Genomic DNA, 16,957 nt, shown 5'->3' on the forward strand with positions numbered 1-16,957 from the left:
GAGCATCTATCGCCTACCTCATGTTCCTGCTCCCGCTTTAACTTCCACCCAGCCGTGTCCTCGACCTTTCCTGTTATGGAGAAGGCGAAGTCGTAGGAGTTTTGGATTCAATCTCGTAGCTCCAGGAGTGAACAGGGTAAGCCGTCCTCTCCTTCACCTCGATTCCAGTATGAAGTAGAGATCAGTTCAGAGAAACGACTGTTAATAATATACCCTCAATGTAAACTCCGTTTAGACTCCTTCGGCGGTGGTAGGAACACCTGTCCTATCCTTCTGATAGCTATTTCTCTTTATTCCTTGTTGGATTGTTCCTTCCAGCCCCTCTTTGCCGATGATTTCCGGCCTAGCTCACTGTAGGCTAGGCTTCTGGTTGAAGGAGGGATATGCACACATCTAAAATTCCTACGTTATATTACTCGATGAAGTCATACTGCGATCCACTTTTTTACCTAAAGATATTATTCCGATACATTCCACCGTCTACTCTGCTATCCAGAAAACATTATTCGCATTTCTCGCCGACTGTAATAACTATATAGAGGGGTTTCTCTCTCATAAACTTATACCCTGCACCAATCCTAATCCGACTCATTATCTGTCTAGACAGCGGAGAAACCTAGGTACGGGGATTATTTATTGGGTGTCTAAAAAGTGTCCGTGCTGGACTTCAAGCAGCCAGACTACAGTGAAACCGAAAACTGAAAATTATGGCTCACTGCCATTTGGCAATATATGTACTTGACTATAAAGTCTGCTGGAGGGATTGTCGTGGTAGCATATTCTGTTTCGCATAATCTAAGCGATTGTGTCGGACAGGAGGCGAATACCGCAAGACTACAGCCGCTATGACTGCCTCTAAGATGGAGGTATTATTGGCCTCTTCCTGTCCCATAGACGACAGAAATGTACATCAATAGGGTCCAAAAATACTGGTCACAGGTAATTCCACAGAAGCATCCTGCTGAACACAGGTCATGTTCCTTAGCGGATCCCAAGAGCAGTCCACGGGGAAGTGGCCAGAATAAATGACCTCGTACCGACCGTCCGAGCTGTACCATATTAAAACACCGTGCCAACGAAAAGACACGGATCAGACGTGCTAACTTACCAAGGGTAACTCGGCTCAGTGTATATCAAGGAAGCATTCCCCACAAAATCTGACGCCATAATTCCGTCGACATCAAAGCCGAACCGTCTGCCACCAGACCGGCAGTTATAAGTGCCTCCCGGAATCGCTTGAGCGGGAACACTGCCAGGATCAGCGATATAGCAGGTCAAGGTATCATCCATAGGCGTGGGCTCGTAAAAAGTCACGTTGAGAGTATCCGGAGGACCGCAGCCTGGGCCACCGGACACAGCGGAGGTGAGACATGTTCCGCTATCGCAGCCACAGCTCAGCCAGCTGTTGTGCCAGGCCAAATTTGTGACCACGGTGGGTTGGATATCGCAGTCTATTGCTTGCACGTAGGCTTGAATGGTGACTGCGAGGGTGAATAGCACAGAGCGCATGTTCATGTGGGGACGTCTCTTCTTCCTTAATTGGGGTATCTTGTCTGGGAACACGCTATACTTAAGACCGAAGATATAATCCATCACGAACGCAGGAATGAAGGGGTTAAATAGTAGTATCCCACTGTTGTCTGACACCCCCTTGAGCCACAAGAACGAATGGGGTAATATTAGGCTGTGTCGGCTTGCGTGGTGATTGGAGTTGTCTCTGTTCTCCTGCAGAGGCCTCGTATTGTATCCAGGGCAATCTTCCTTCGGGCTATCTACGACGCTTATAGAGAGTCACAAGTCATATAAACTAGTGAATGCCAGACTGATCTGACTGCAGCTATTCGCAACACCCCGCCTTATCGGCACCGGAGTCTCCGAGTTGTGTCAAAGGCGATGAAGTTCCCGGGTTAAAGTAGAGTAGATATGTAGCATCTTGTGATGTTGAGGAATCAACTATGCATGCGAAATTTTGGAAAAATAGGATGTTCGCATTGCCACTACGACTATCGATTGATACTGGAGGAACTTTTGGGTGCGGATAATGGTCACTGTATACCGTATATGTAGGACTGCTCACCCCGTAATTAAATAACTAACAATCAGGAAATTGCGGCTCTTCTGGCTAGACGGGTGGACGTAACCCTTATTTCCGCTATTGACCCTCAGAGCGTATTTTCTCTAGAGATGTCAAAATCGCTTCAACCCTTCTTCTAGTGCGTCCTTCTTGATGGTGAACGTAATCCGGAACCAGCCATACTCTTCCGGCGAATATACATGACCAGGTGCAATCCTAACGCCCTTCTTCATGCAGGTTTCCGCTACTTTTAGTTCCCGTTGCTTGTAGATGGGTGCCTGAGGGGATGTCACTCTCAACACACTGTAATCGGATTGTTGCCCAGATAACTTGGGCAGAAGCAGATCGCGTAGATTGACCCAGATGAGTAGTCCTGCATTCCTGGGCCATTTTAGTTGACGAACGTGTCGGCTAATCAAGAATTGACCTCACATCTCATAAAAGCGAATGCCATTCTTCGATAGGAACGAAGTTATAAGGCCATAGTGATCTGCCATAAGATCTGTCTTTCGTGCCATGACGTCTGTCAACAACTGTCGTCTTTTCAACATAGCAGCCCAGACATCTTGAAGAACGTGTGGTGACCAAGAAAATATACTGATATCAAGTATCAGTACAAAACAACCAGGAGTCACAAGCGTCGACACTAACCCAATGCTGGATATTGCGCTTATGACCCCTTCGTTCTTCGTGCAGACAAAATCGATCCGCAGCCCGTTAGCACAGAAGTCTTTGCTTGCGCCGTATAGCACATGCACTAGGACTGGATCAATGATTCATGAAGGTCCAGAGCGAGAACTGAAATGAATGGAATTGAGCATGTGATTGCGGGATTCGCGAAGACTGATTTCGCGTAGATATCGTCCGAGATAATATGCAGGCTATTTTAGCCACAGAAGGAGGCAAATCCCTTTAGTGTTTCGGGGAGCTAAGACTGAAGTTAATGTTGAGATATAGACAGATTGAGTTTGAGGCATCAACAAACATAACATCTTCCTAGAGGGTTGTGGGGGCTTTTCGAGTCTCTTGTGTCAGAATGATTTGGCGTTGGGTCAATAGTGAGAGTAATGAGAGCCCTTACTTGGAAATCATGAGAGCACGGACTGTGATGCCTTGTTTGCCCATAAGTAAAGCAGCCTCAGGAGCTTTCCTGTTCACAACAGGATGAAATAGATCATCGAGGCCCCGAAACCCTTCTATTCCCTCGTACGCGACACCGATGACTTGGACATTACTCTGGTTGAGAATGTCGACGTTAACGCCGTTGTATAATGGCCGAGAATCAGTACTCCACCCCCCACGTCCTAAATTGCCCAGGATAGTGGATCAATTGCACTAGCCAAGCCGGGGGTGATAATGATATTGTCCGCAGTGATCAACTCCAGTGAGCGGAATTTCCTCACCCAAGAATGAAGCGGCAGCACAGCGAAGGCGGCGCGACCCACCTGGACCAGTGCTACATGTGAGATGGTCTAGGGGCCGAACGTTCATCTGTATTCATCACGGATCAGCAAAGGTAATAAGAGAGGTTATTGGGGATGATAACCTGTACACGGGTAAACTTGGCGACCTCTTCATGCAGAAGGGTATTCTCAGCCAAGCGAAGAATGACACCGCAAATACAGAATCAGTCAGTCACATTTTGGATAGGATGTGAAGAAACAAACGTTCCATTGGGATTGCTCGGTGTCCATGGGTCTCCTATAGATTTCTCGCGAGGCCCCCAGACGCCCCGAAAGGCGTAGTTGCATGCACCACGCGTTGACAGGTGATGCTTGCATACGATTCCCTGAACATGTTTCTCCGCGTCGAGTGTTCTCATGGTGGGGTTGAGAAGGGAGAAGGATAACACTGAGAGTTGAACTCTGCGTGAGTGTATCTGTGGCTTATTGAGCCTGTAAGGCGCCAGACTGGTTCCATACATTTTTAATGTAAGTTCATAGATGTTGAGTCAAGACGGATGAAGTGGGACGAGGCTACTTACCTCGGGGATTAGCCAACCAATCAACGCTCCATAGAAAAGACCTCGGGCTCTTACTTAGCTGGAGGGAGCCGCCACAATCAGGCTCTTCTCGTGAGCGAAGTCACCATTGCGGATATCTACTAAAGGCAACAGGAAGATTCGATTATTTTCTATTTCTAATCACCGTAAATTGAAACGCCGAGGTAGAAATGTCCCAGTCCCATCGTCGTATTAGGTGCCACATGACTATTGCTCCGCTAGCTACCTACCAGTTGTAGATATAATTCAGCATGGAGTGAACAGACTTAGACCCTTTTAATATCAAACAGTTAAACCTCCTACACCCAGCATGGTTGCCCTAGAGAAAATCGACGACACACTATCTCGACGACCTCACACCCCCAAACCCCCCGATGATACTCCCAGCCCTAGAAACAGTACATACAACGTCTCTTTCAATAATGGCCATAACCAGACCACCCCTCACGAAATGTCATGGCTACGGAAATGGGTCATTGTTGTTCTTGTCTGCACAGGGTCATTGTGTGTGTACGTTGAATCAATTGTTTTTAGCTCTCCCGGTCACCTCATGAATCCATCCATATTCTGGGAACTGGTAAACCGTGGTCTTTACTGAACTAGACTTCAATAGAACGTGTGCGAGTTCAATTTACACGACAGCCTACACACAGATGAACGCCGAGCTGAACGCTTCGTCCACAATCACAACCCTTGGACTCTCATTCTTTGTCCTGGGCATTGGTTCGGGACCACTGCTCACGGGTCCTCTGAGCGAACGGTACGGACGGAGTCCCATCTACCTCTCTTCGTTGTTTTTGTTTATCATATGGAACGTCACAACGGCCGTTGCCAAAAACGTACAGACAATCCTGATCTCTCGACTCCTCGCCGGTTTTGCTGGCGGCACTTTCTTGTCCGTCTCAGGAGGAACGGTGAGAGACATCTTCTCTCGTGACAAAATTCAGATACCGATGATCCTGGTCTCGTCGGCACCTTTCATCGGACCCTGCCTGGGCCCTCTGATCGGTGGTTTTATCAGCTACAATGCAGGCTGGAGATGGAACTTCTACCTCATGGTTATTTGGTCTTCTTGTCTCCTCTTAGGCATTGTGTGCTTCGTGCCGGAAACAAATCATCCTATCAACGAGAAAGCCAAGGCAAGAGTGCCTCGCAAGAAAGCAGGGGTTGAACGTCAAGAAGCTTTTATCGAGACCACCCATCCAGCAAGAAGAAAGACCCTGGCGTTATCACTTCTGCGGCCATTTCAGCTGTTGCTATTGGAACCCATGTGCTTGGCTCTTGATATATACTCAGCTATCTTGCTAGGCATACTATACCTATTCTTCCAAGCCTTTCCTCACCTCTTCAAAACGACATATGGCTTCAACGGCTGGCAAGTGGGTCTCACATTTCTGGGAATAATTTTGGGAATGATCGTGGCAGCTACTAGCAGTCCGCTGTGGCATCGACTCGCGGAGGGTCTTTCCAATATACATGGAGATAAAAACTGTGAAGCGACGCCAGAACAGCGCCTAGTACCGGCCATCCCAGGCAGTGTTTTGATCTCAGTCGGACTATTTTGGTTTGGCTGGACTATATCTCCGAATATACATTGGATTGTTCCTGTTTTCGGCTCTGCAATCTTTGGGTGCGGGTGAGTGCCTCCGACGTCTATTTGCATTTCCGCAAAATTGTGCCTTTTAACAGTCATACGCTGACCCATCCCGACAAAGCAGGATGCTACTGACATTCACTGGGATTTTCACGTTTCTCGTAATCCAAAACCACTCTAAACTTACTCGCACATGCATACTGATGTTAGCCTTTACAGGTGTACGCTTATTCCCTATATGCTGCGTCTGCCCTCGCTGGCAATGGTTTCGTGAGATGCTCTTTCGCAGGTATGCGGACAAACTTGCCACAGTCGATAAGCTATATGAGTGCTGAAAATTGTCCGACAGCTGCATTTCCGCTGTTTGGAGTCCAGATGTACGACAGGCTAGGCTTCCATTGGGCAACTAGCCTACTTGCATTTCTCACAGTCTCGATGATGCCACTCCCATGGCTATTCCTCAAATATGGAAAGAAACTGAGAGCTAAGAGTAGATTTGCTTTGGGTAGCTGAGCGACAAGAGTGTGCTTGTATAGGGAAATCGAAGATTGCTTATTGCGTCATAACTTTAACGTACAGCTGCAGCCTGATAGAATAGCCCGAATAAAGCCAGTACAGCATATGCAACGTTGGAATGCGGCTATAAATTGGCAGTATTTGATTCAGTGGTGGAGGATGCTTCATCAAGGGGCACATTTTGCATAGGGCTTGGAAGATCACGCAAGAAGAGATCGCCACCAAAGAGCTCGTCGAGATATCCAGCCCACAACGAGTCATGTAAGAATTGATCTGGTGCCTTCCACAAACAGTCCTGTGTATGATGGACTCCTAATTGTGGGCCTGCGTTGCATGTGCAGTATGAATTTGGTTCGAAATTGCCTGGTAATTGACAATCCTCAATCATTTCAGTGTCTGCACCCATCTGTACTGGCTGTACCACGTTTTTCGAGGTCACAATGGTTGAAGATACGTTCACAATTGATCCTCTCAAGCTAGATCCTTGCGCGGTCAATCTTTTCATCAGACTGACGAAAGACTTGGATATCCAAATTCGAACAGGCCAAGACTTTGCTATCACACTCAAAGCTAACATGCACTGTCGTGACTTGTTCTCGGCCAGCTGCCGCTGAACTGGGTCATTTCGGCAGATCACGAGAGTATGAACAGATAACGCAGAGAACAAGGCCGGGACACTAGAAAGAGTCAGAACGGCCACTCGTCATGAACATAAGGTGATGCTCCGTCATACAGCTGAACGAGTGCAGAATCAATCATCCTAGTGGTGAGCAGGTCTTCCGCAAGACGAGTAATAGAGTCAGCAGCCGTTCGTGCTCGTACATTCTGTCGAGCATCTGCTTGCGAAAGATTTTCAATGGCTTTTGGTCGAAATAGAAGTATAAGGCAGTTCCTACATCCATTTAGTCTAGTCATTGGTTCACGACTCAGCTTCCATCTCGACTTACTGATAGGAGAACTGTAGCATGGCGGCCCAGAAAGATCCTCCCGAATATTCATCGGCTGCGTTTATACGAAGTTGGTCCGGTAGCCCAGCTTCCCATTGCGTAAGCCTTTGCGCCAGAGACTCAGTGTCAAACTTTTCTAATGAAGGACGGCGAGGGCTAAACTCCCCTGTGAGAATATCACCCACTGGATTGGGCATGTGTCAATCAATAGACGGCACGGAACGTTCAACAACCTTTCGACACCAGGGACTCACGAATTATTGCCAACTTTGACATCTCGAGAACATAGGAGACATGGAAGTCTCTCTGGGCTGGAATAAGTCTTTTGTCAAAACAGATATCGATGCTAAAATCCTCTTCTGTCAGGGGCTCAACATCGCAATCCTCGTCTCTGATATGACATGGCCGACCGAATGCTGCACAGGTATGTCTATCTCGGGTCTGTAGGCGTGAGAATGTGGAATAGGGGAATAAAGGTGGAATGACTAACATAAATAGACCACCAAATGCGCTTTCGCAAGGATCTCATCCGCGGACTGATTGTAGAATGCGGCATGCTGCATGGGACATATTAGCAGGGCACCCACCTCTTTCGCTGGTCAGACTCACGCGCGATGCATTCCCAGTGACTGTGCAACGGTTGTGGCACAACCAATCCAGTAGCATATATCTTTCTGGTCATCAGGTCCAGCCCACCAGAATCCAAGTAGAAGAAGCACAGCCACAAGGATCACGCGATCACTCTCGTAGTCGACATCATACAGCGCCTTTGCACGGAGGTAATGTGTCTTCCTTGCCGTGGCACGATCACTGAAACCAGCTGCGCGGATCAATTCATCGCTACCTATGGTGAAGCCAAGAAGGGCGATGGTCTGTAAGACGAACGGAGAGGCCCGCCCCATAGAATATGACTGCATGAATCTCTCTCTATCAAATACTGGATAAGCTGGATGGATCTTCTCGAAAAAGACCCGAACTAGTTGATCGAGTAAATCTAGGCTTGGCAATGTCAAGGCCTCTTGCAAAGTGACCGTTGTTCGGGTGTTATCAGCGTAGTTACTTTGACATCGATCTGCAATTGATGCCGGTATTGGGTGGCGAACTCGTAGAGGTTCGGTTGATCCACTATCTGATTTGTAGCTCAGCTCGAGGACGTAAAATAGGCCGGACGACTCGTCTGTATGCTCTTGGTGCAGAGCGTATTGGATGTGGTCACGATGAGGCTGTTGAGTAGCGTACTGGTGGTCGGTTTCATTTCGAGACTCGCGGTCAGCCTCTTCGTTGCTGGGACTTTGTGTAGGGCCACAGTGACCTGGATCATTGGGAATAGAGGCTCCGGTATTGCGTCCTATCGGGACAGATGGACCTTGGCGAGGTACCTGACTACCAGTAACATCGCTCACTCTTTGGGACTGTCGAGAGGGAAGTTGGTTTCTCGCGGAACCACGTTCTTTCCTAGCGTACCTGTCGCGAACAAGTCATCTTACCTGCAACCACAAGACCGAGACCAAGCAGCACATACCTGCCTCTTTTCGATTCGATCAGTACGCACTCTGTTTGGCGCATGCGGCAATGCCAGCACGGCTGCCTGTCGCCTGCATCGCACTTGACCCTCCTCGCATTGCACGCTCTGCAGGCAACCCGGGCTCGGCGTAGACGCGGACTTGGAGCATTAGTAGACTCTGTTGGATTCACCATTGCCGAGGTGCGTTCTCAGGTCAAAGCAGACGCCGCAAAATGGAAGCTGTCAAGCTAGTTAGGGGTTTCGGCTTCTTGGTATTTGACGGGGTCGAATCGGAAAAAGCCGCGGCTACTTAGGTACGGCAAGCCAATACGGCCACTCCGCAACAATTCAATACGCGATTTTCCTCATTACGTTAATTAGGGCTGTCCCTATCAATTCCCCGGATTGCCCTACGTTTAGTTAAAAACTCCATGGGTCTGCCGATAAAACCAGGGAAGATACGCTCTTTGCTACCTAGTGCTCCGTTGTCTCTGCCATATGTATTATTATTAGTTACAAGATCTCCATTCCCTCACGAAACGGATGGTTTCTGGGCACCACAAGAGAAAGCTCGTCATGTTCGTATTCCTAGACAGATTGTATACACTATGCTGCTTGAGGTGTGCGTTGCACGAATGAGCCGTGAGACGGTACAGGATCTACATACCCAGCCTATATTAATGAATCGGTAGACGTTCTTGGGAAAAGAACAATCATTAAGCTATTACGAAAATTAGGAGAGATCTGTTCGACATGCGGTAAGCCGACATCAGTAAGTTTCTCCCATATCGAACGCAAAAATTCGACGGCGTATGTGGGCCATGCATTCTATAACCAGCTGTCTCACAATTTGGCCTTGACGTCGTTCTCAAATCTGTAAACCACATCCCCAAAAGAGCTCGTTGGAAAGACATAAAAAAACCGCAGATTTTCAGTGCCCACGTTCACAATACCATGCTTCGCGTTCGCGGGAATAAACACAGAACTTCCTTTAGCAACACGCTTGGTGACGTCCTCAATGGTGACTACACCTTGTCCCTCGAGAATGTGGTATATCTCTGCTTGCTGATGACGATGTACGTGTAACCCGTCAGTGTTTGGAGGACAGATAGCTATCCCGGCGCTGAGGTCGGAGGATGGCGTCTGAGGACATGAGAATAGTGTATGCCAGGTTACTGAACCGTAGGATGGGTCTGCAAACGTTTCCGGTGGCGTAGTTTCTGTGTAAGAAGGTGGGAGGATGATATATTTTGATTTTTTGGAGCCGGACATAGCGATATAGAGGGATTATCAAAGAAAGCAGAGTCCAGTAATGGCTGGGTGTGGAAGAGCAGTGGCCGTTTCAAATTTACTGGGGATTAACGTTATATAAATTATTGCATTGACGTCAATATGAAGACCAATTCTGGGATCTGGTTTCCTAGAGGGGAAGTGATTTCCCGTACGCCAAAGTGGTTTCGAAAAAATGGGTGGAACTACATACAACTCGGTGGATGAGAGATAGGAGCAGGAGCCAGCGACGTTCGGCCGGGATCACATATGTAACTATATGCCTGGTCCGTGATCCTTGCACGTATTGAATGTACGCAGGCTGTTATCAATCATAGATGTGAGACGAATGTGTCAAGTGGAAATAGGGAGTTGCCGTGAGCATTATGAAGCTGGTCGTCCCTCCCCTCTTCTCGTGGGTCGATTCCCATGATAATATATGGGACGGTCGATTTTCACTGTTATTTATCCCAATCGTCAATCCAACAGCCCTCTCTTGATGTCACGAGCCTCAGTGTAGCGGATATGCGGCTCAACCAATGGAATCGTTGGAAGGTCTGAATTACTGGAGGACATGGCATGAACCGAGAGGGGGGTTATGTTACTGAGTAAAACCACCCATTCGTAGTGATTAGATTTCCCAAAGACGTGATAACATGGTTCTCTATATTATAAACATAGTTTTCCACCACTTTTCAGTAGAAGGTAAACCGAGGTTAGTAAGTATGACACCGAGTGCTATGTTGGACTTAAAGATAAATCGGAAGGGAAAGAGGGAGCTTTAGCTACAACAGGGAAACTTAAGAGGCTGAAGTGGACACGTCGAAAAGCGGGGTTATAGGTATGTTTTATATTGCTCTTCGTCATTCAGGCGGACATTCAAAAGTAGGACTGAAGATGAAGCCGCAGAGTTAAAGAGCGGCAAGTACGCTAAACCAAAACGAATCAAGAAAAAAAAAAAAAAGGGTGAACTTTAACATATCAGAGTACAACAGCCGGAATTCGCTGGCGGTCACCCATCTAACTACTAACCGGCTGGCGTGTGGCTTGAACGCGGTCAAAAGGCGGGTGCCTGCCGCCCGGGTGACAAGGGGGAGTGCGGGATAGACGGGGTGACAACGAACGGCACCTGTCATCCCCAATGGCTGTGATTAGACTCCCTAGGAATCTTTGGGAGCGCGGTAACCGAAAGATATATGGAAAGCCTCGTGTCCCATACCTTTCCCAGAACATGAGACTTTTTTCACATTTTCGACCAGATGGGCGTCAGACAACAGCACGTAAGCCCGAGTTTTACCTCGAAAGACAGAATAGCCCGGGTGAGAATTTTCAGGTATCATCTTATGAATAGAGCATGTCGAGTGATTGAGATACACTAGACATCGATGGCTGTAAGCAAATTGGCTCGTCATCTTTGGACAGCCGCTCATTCAGGCTCGAATTCAGGTCCAACGAAGAAAGCGAACTTGCAAAACGCCACTTGAAATTCAATTTACAACAACTTCTCGACATCGCAATTAAAGTTTGCGATGGGGCACAGTATTGCGTGTTCCGTTCCCGTCGAGACCAGCAAGATATAATGGCTAACTCCATTCAAGGCGCCAAAATCACCAAATGCGTGGAAGGTCTACATAATAAAGCCTTCATATTGAAAATGGATAATGGGTCGAAGGTCTTAGCGAAACTCCCAAATCCCAACGCAGGACCTGCACATTTTTCCGTTGCTTCTGAGGTCGCCACACGTGAGCTGGTAAGCTGTTCGATGTTTCTCTAGCCGCTATCACATTACTAAAATGGATAGCTTCGTGACGTATTCAATATTCCTCTTTCTCGGGTGTTGTCTTGGTCGTCCGATGCAGCGAAAGCTGTACTCCCTGTGGATGGGATGGTTGAACCTGAAGACTACAATTTGGCCGGTGAGAATAATCGCAAGTTTAAAGATACCTTCCTTAGGCTGGCGAAGGATGAAGAAGAAAAGGAGCTGTTCGGAAATCTATGGCCATGCTCAGAGTCAGGGAATATCTGATATTGAACGAAGGTGTATTTTAGAGGCATTCAAAGGCGTCCAGCGAAAATTGCCCATGTCGACTTGCATAGAAAATGTCGAAATGGTGAACGGCATCCCATTACCGCAGAGGGCTTAGTCCAACAACTGAATCGCAATTGAATAATCGATCATTATTCCACCCCTTTGGATGATTGTGCGGCGTGGACGTCTGGGGCACCTTCCAAGATTATTTGCGCACGATACGGCTACGCAGTTATTGGAAAAGGATAACTGACCGCCCCTGGAAAAGTGTCCACAAAGCAAAGGTATACCGTATCCTCCGAATAGCGCAAGGTTACGCCCTACCAATTTTCCTGGGAACAATCGACCTGGATATAACTTATTTCCTCCAGGGGGGAGGGTGAGATTCGACACATCCTACTTATGGCTCGGGAGGGCGAGAAAATAAGTGGATCGGAGCTTCCTGCGAGTCTTGATCTTGAACTTCGACGATCTAGGAAAGAGATCCATTCCCTCGGGGTGGTGCATGGCGACCCCAATAACGGAAATCTGCTATGGAATTCAGAGTCAAAGCGGACATCATTGACTTCCATGACGTGGCACTGGACCCTTGTTTGAAAAAGAGGTATAACGAGATGAGTTGAACAATATACCTTCGCTACCTAGCTGAATCCAAGAAATGCTGCGGTACTAACTGGGTACAAATGTGTCTCGCGAAGAGATGCTAGCTATTTAGTTGATAACTAAAACCAGACTTCCAAACCTGCTCTGCTACCGTTTACGTTTGAGTGAAGCAGATCAGAATCTTTTATATATAGCTATTGACGCGGCGTGGACAGACGAAATAAGAGAAGCTCGCGTAAATACGCACGCAGTACAGACACGAGGCCTTCAGGCGAGTTCGGCCGCGGCAAAAGTTTCTTAATAATAACGACATACGTCATAATCGGCAGGCTATGATGGTGCCGTGGCAGGAGCAGGTACTCTTTAATATAGAGAGCGAAATTTGTGGGCTAGTGGGTTTTTATACAGATCGGGAGGATTGGGCGGCGTTCCGGAAGTAGATTAGGACCGCTGTTCATGGGTTGCATTATCGGGTGGGGAGGATCAAGGACGAGGCGATTGCGAAGTTTACCCTGCATTGGGTTCCTATGGATGATCCCTCTAACCTACGAGATCTCTTCGCCGAAAAGAGGGATCAGAACGAATTTCCGAGAGGTCTGCGGACGGACTCTTTCTTGTTCGTCGACCAGGAGGCACTGCAGTCCCGGGACTCGAAAAGGCCGTTTGTCTGGCTGTGGGAGCCGAAACGTCCCCGCACCGTTGAAAAGAAAGACGAAAAAGAAGAGGAAGAAAAAGATCTGGATCCTCTTAGAATCGACATTAAACGTATTGCCCCGACGCTCTTCGCCCGTCTTACCCAACGGGATTTCTCGACGAAAGAGGCAAGACGGAAACCATATCGACTTGCATCTAAACTCAAGGCCCTTCATCGTGTTGTGAAATACTCGCTAAATCCTACAACCAGGGAACACAATTGGATTTGGCCGCCCCCCGCGCGATTTATGATTGTGAGTTGATTGATTACTTTCATATACCTAATAGACTGGAGCATAATGACGAGCTTGTCGTGTTACTTTCCAACACAGACATAATAATTACGCTCTATGTGACCCGGGGATTGAAACTCACCGGCCAGCAAGGTAAATTCGAGGAAGCCGACAAAGACGAGACCATCTCCAGATACGCAGACGATTTTGGCGGCAGAGCGGAGGCGACCGCACGCTATGAAGGCACCGTAATCGGCTCTCTCAACGCACTGCCTGAGAATCAGCAACATGTATACGCGCCGGCTCCATTCCGACACTCGCGAGCGACAGTCAACGTTTGTGGAGGTCGTGGGTGATGGGCAGTTTTGTAGATCCGCCTACGCCGGAGAAGGGGTTCTGTTGTCCAAAGAGACGTATATATGGAAGATGTATATATGGAAGTGTCCGACGCTCGCGAAGTTTTAATCTCCTAGGGTTGATGTAACTGTCTAGAGCACTAGAAAAGTGCAAAACCGGGGGTATTGTGGTGTGTGTGGGAGGTGGTGCGTTGACCTAATGATCACTAGAAGGGACTTTGCCATCGTATTACTAGTAGTTTAGTAGGTATACTTGTGTCGGCTATCGCGGACAGAGATTCAATACAGCGGCCAAGATATCGCCAAGCATGACCTCCTCTTAAATTATCTTCACTCTCCTGCCCGTGAACTTTCCTATCCCTATCCCTACGCCACCGATGGCTTCGTCAAATCTTCTTCCCACGGAGATCTTGCTCCATATTGCCGCGTATCTGCCGCTGCAAGACCAATTCTCCCTACTTCAGACTACCCAAAGGATCGCAAAAGCCTGCTCGTCTCGCCATCTTCAGTCAGAAGATGAGAGTGGAAACACCAATTTACCTCTCCTCGTCCAGGCCGGTGAAGTCTCGTTGTTTACGGATCTCGTGGCCTCCTGCCACAACGCCAATCTACACCTCCAGAATCAGTCGGGAACAACCCGTTTAATGGATGCTATTTCTGTATCTAACTCGACGGCGATACGCATCCTAATAGAGAATGATCCAGATGGTTTCAATATGAGCCGATGTCCACAGAGAAACTCCCCTCTTCTACGCGGTAGATTATGGGATCACTATAGCGGCTACTTTATTACTTCAACAACCTTCGATCGACGTGTATCACTGGAGGGACTTATATGAGACTCCTTTACTATGCGCCATGCATGAACAAATGTGCCTTGAGGTTACCAAAGAACTTCTTAAACACCCTAGGACGGATCTAGAGGATCCCGATGCTACGCCACTTATGTTAGCAGCTTTCCAAGGCTGGGAGGACCAAGTGCGAATCATCCTTAAACGGGGAGTTAATATCAACACTGTGAATCATAGCGGTGTATCAGCCTTGATGCAAGCAATATTAATGAGTCATACGCCAGTTGTTAAGCTTCTTTCAGCTCAAGAAGAGATTCTACTCGATCAATTTGGATAGTAACGGCGAGACACCGCTTTTATATGCGGCTCAATATACTACGGATGCTATACCGCTTCTACTTTCCCGCAATGGGGTAAATGTGAATCATACTGACTATGATGGCCGATCTGTTCTTTGTCATGCCGTGATGAATCGGGATCTTAATACAGTGAAGCTCCTTCTTGCCCGCAATGATATCGTAATTAATAGTGTTGATCGCACTGGCCAATCGCCACTTTCTTATGCGCAGCAAGAAGGGCAGGATGAATTCACCCGTCTACTCTTGGAGCATGGTGCTCGTTACGGGTTGGACGACTACCTTGAGATCTGATCGCGCAGGCAGCCCCCCCTGGCGGTTGGTGGGAACAGTGGAGGGGGTAGGGGAATCAAGGGGTCCTTGTACGTAAAACCTATTGGAGATGGATTCTGCTGTCGCTGGCTTATACCTTAGTCACTTGTCTGCATCAAACCTGCCAAAGACCAGTAAAAACCACCGCTAACACAAGATAGGATGTCAGAATTTTGAGTCCCACGGCACTATTGCACATGACGCCTTGGAGTTTCCTAGGGGTCTGCAGACATTGCTCCAGGGTTGACTGGGTTTCTTTGGTTGCGTTGCAGTAAGCGAAACAATTATCCGGACCAAAGTAGCTGTATTGATCGCTAGGACAGCAGCTCTCCAAGACAGAAAAAGGATTATCCGTGAAATTCGTTCCTTGTTGCCAGATGGGGATGGCACAGAAATTCGGATAGGAGAGAGAGGGTATTTGGCTATGGCCGGCGCATCGTGTTTGCTCTTGTGTACTGTTTTTGATTTCCATATTGACGGGTTATCTAGAACTGCATGTTAATTTATATATCAGAAGAATAGTGGTGGACCCATATAGGAGACATACTTTAGGAGCGTGGATTTGTTTGTGTTGGTAAGAAGTAGCAGTATGAGATGTGCCAGAAGACCAGAAACTGGATGCTATGTACCCTTCGGTGGCAGGGAATGGGTAAAGATATTTGCGCAGCAGCGGGAAAAATGGAAAGGCAGAAATCATGGAACCTTCAAGTAGTCTCCCTATTTCTGACGTACAATTGTTTGAAGTACCAACGTAGCCAGAGGGCAGTTCGAAGCGAAACAGACGAGTGGCGACCCGCTTAGACATATGCGATCGACAGCTACGATCATTAGCACGATTTAGTCGCCATATAGAGTAGTATCCATAAGCTGTGGTACCACCCTCGCAGTAACGTCTGGTGTCGCTTGTGGGATCCAAGTGGTCGGGTCAAAAAGGAGTGAAAGCATGACAGAGTAGTAGTGCCCGCTAAGGAACGGTGGAAAGATACTTCCGATAAATTGCCGCGTTCTCTGCCTGACTGAGCTATTCACAGCGTGAAGTCTCGGTTTTAGTTAGTTTGAGCGCAAGGGAAATGGGTAGCTATTCATACATACTGCTAGCAAAGCATAGTTTACAAAATGGGGTTGAGTGCATGGATTACAATTACCCGCATACTGGCCACTCACATATCCCACCCTGATCCTGTCCTTCCTGAACCGAGAACGACAAACAACATCTGATTTAGTGTCTTGACCGGGACTCGAGGCCCTGCGCTGAAAAAAGGCGCCATAAGTACGATATAGCGATTGGCCAACACTAAAAGCGACGCGGTCGGGTGATCCTACCGGCAATATCTAAGGCTTAGAATGTACTTTAGACACCTACGACGCACGGACGATGTACCACCTGTCGGCACGTAACCGTCCAAACCGACTAAAGTCACATCGTAACCCAGTTCTGTTTCAAACGAGAGGTGAAACCCTACCTATACACAAGCGGAGGAGCCCTCTGAAAGAATCTACTAAAGGGGCCTGCGGATCTGAGGTTACTCTGTACAATAGAACAGGTCTCCAAAAATCTCTTCATCGGCCCCGAAGAGTTTGCAACCGGTTGTATTTAGAACACTCCAAAGTTCAACTGATTTTACCAACCAGTCAACTAGATGTCCGAATAATCTCAAGAATCATATATGATTTACTG

The 16,957-nt window shown here is 47.7% G+C and overlaps 7 protein-coding genes across 7 annotated transcripts; 4 read left to right on the forward strand and 3 right to left on the reverse strand.

The window, feature by feature from the left end:
• Nucleotides 1–724: 724 nt before the first annotated feature.
• On the reverse strand, nucleotides 725–1,571 carry BDV59DRAFT_174944 (uncharacterized protein). Its single transcript, XM_073689166.1, has one exon. The coding sequence runs from the start codon at nucleotides 1,513–1,515 to the stop codon at nucleotides 1,105–1,107; it is 411 nt and encodes a 136-aa protein (XP_073549539.1). The 5' UTR covers nucleotides 1,516–1,571; the 3' UTR covers nucleotides 725–1,104.
• Nucleotides 1,572–2,055: 484 nt separating this feature from the next.
• Nucleotides 2,056–3,988, reverse strand: BDV59DRAFT_174945 (uncharacterized protein; the record flags this gene model as incomplete). The annotated part of the gene is made up of 4 exons (XM_073689167.1): nucleotides 3,621–3,988; nucleotides 3,156–3,565; nucleotides 2,726–3,087; nucleotides 2,056–2,671 (listed from the first exon to the last, which is right to left on the reverse strand). A coding segment is annotated over exon 1 (191 nt), but the record flags the coding sequence as incomplete, so codon positions are not given.
• A 383-nt stretch (nucleotides 3,989–4,371) lies between these two features.
• On the forward strand, nucleotides 4,372–6,247 carry BDV59DRAFT_212082 (MFS transporter). The gene is made up of 5 exons (XM_073695949.1): nucleotides 4,372–4,586; nucleotides 4,690–5,712; nucleotides 5,795–5,831; nucleotides 5,890–5,959; nucleotides 6,020–6,247. Exons 1-5 carry the CDS (start codon nucleotides 4,387–4,389, stop codon nucleotides 6,181–6,183), a joined length of 1,494 nt encoding a protein of 497 aa, XP_073549541.1. The 5' UTR covers nucleotides 4,372–4,386; the 3' UTR covers nucleotides 6,184–6,247.
• On the reverse strand, nucleotides 5,720–8,901 carry BDV59DRAFT_174948 (Zn(II)2Cys6 transcription factor). The gene is made up of 9 exons (XM_073689168.1): nucleotides 8,656–8,901; nucleotides 7,743–8,597; nucleotides 7,624–7,690; nucleotides 7,388–7,574; nucleotides 7,134–7,317; nucleotides 6,920–7,078; nucleotides 6,018–6,863; nucleotides 5,892–5,957; nucleotides 5,720–5,833 (listed from the first exon to the last, which is right to left on the reverse strand). The coding sequence occupies exons 1-7, from the start codon at nucleotides 8,829–8,831 to the stop codon at nucleotides 6,311–6,313; spliced, it is 2,181 nt and encodes a 726-aa protein (XP_073549542.1). The 5' UTR covers nucleotides 8,832–8,901; the 3' UTR covers nucleotides 5,720–5,833; nucleotides 5,892–5,957; nucleotides 6,018–6,310.
• Nucleotides 8,902–11,012: 2,111 nt separating this feature from the next.
• Nucleotides 11,013–11,986, forward strand: BDV59DRAFT_174953 (uncharacterized protein). Its single transcript, XM_073689169.1, has 5 exons — nucleotides 11,013–11,186; nucleotides 11,240–11,297; nucleotides 11,353–11,445; nucleotides 11,505–11,656; nucleotides 11,708–11,986. Exons 3-5 carry the CDS (start codon nucleotides 11,436–11,438, stop codon nucleotides 11,930–11,932), a joined length of 387 nt encoding a protein of 128 aa, XP_073549543.1. The 5' UTR covers nucleotides 11,013–11,186; nucleotides 11,240–11,297; nucleotides 11,353–11,435; the 3' UTR covers nucleotides 11,933–11,986.
• Nucleotides 11,987–12,933: 947 nt separating this feature from the next.
• BDV59DRAFT_164087 (uncharacterized protein) lies at nucleotides 12,934–13,628 on the forward strand. The gene has a single exon (XM_073687614.1). It carries the CDS (start codon nucleotides 13,066–13,068, stop codon nucleotides 13,492–13,494), a length of 429 nt encoding a protein of 142 aa, XP_073549544.1. The 5' UTR covers nucleotides 12,934–13,065; the 3' UTR covers nucleotides 13,495–13,628.
• An 896-nt stretch (nucleotides 13,629–14,524) lies between these two features.
• BDV59DRAFT_164093 (ankyrin repeat domain-containing protein) lies at nucleotides 14,525–15,060 on the forward strand. Its single transcript, XM_073687615.1, has one exon. It carries the CDS (start codon nucleotides 14,679–14,681, stop codon nucleotides 14,946–14,948), a length of 270 nt encoding a protein of 89 aa, XP_073549545.1. The 5' UTR covers nucleotides 14,525–14,678; the 3' UTR covers nucleotides 14,949–15,060.
• Nucleotides 15,061–16,957: the final 1,897 nt, after the last annotated feature.

The sequence above is a fragment of the Aspergillus ambiguus genome (assembly GCF_047715705.1).
Source record: "Aspergillus ambiguus strain CBS 117.58 unplaced genomic scaffold BDV59scaffold_9, whole genome shotgun sequence".
In the NCBI taxonomy this organism is placed as follows: Eukaryota; Fungi; Ascomycota; class Eurotiomycetes; order Eurotiales; family Aspergillaceae; genus Aspergillus; species Aspergillus ambiguus.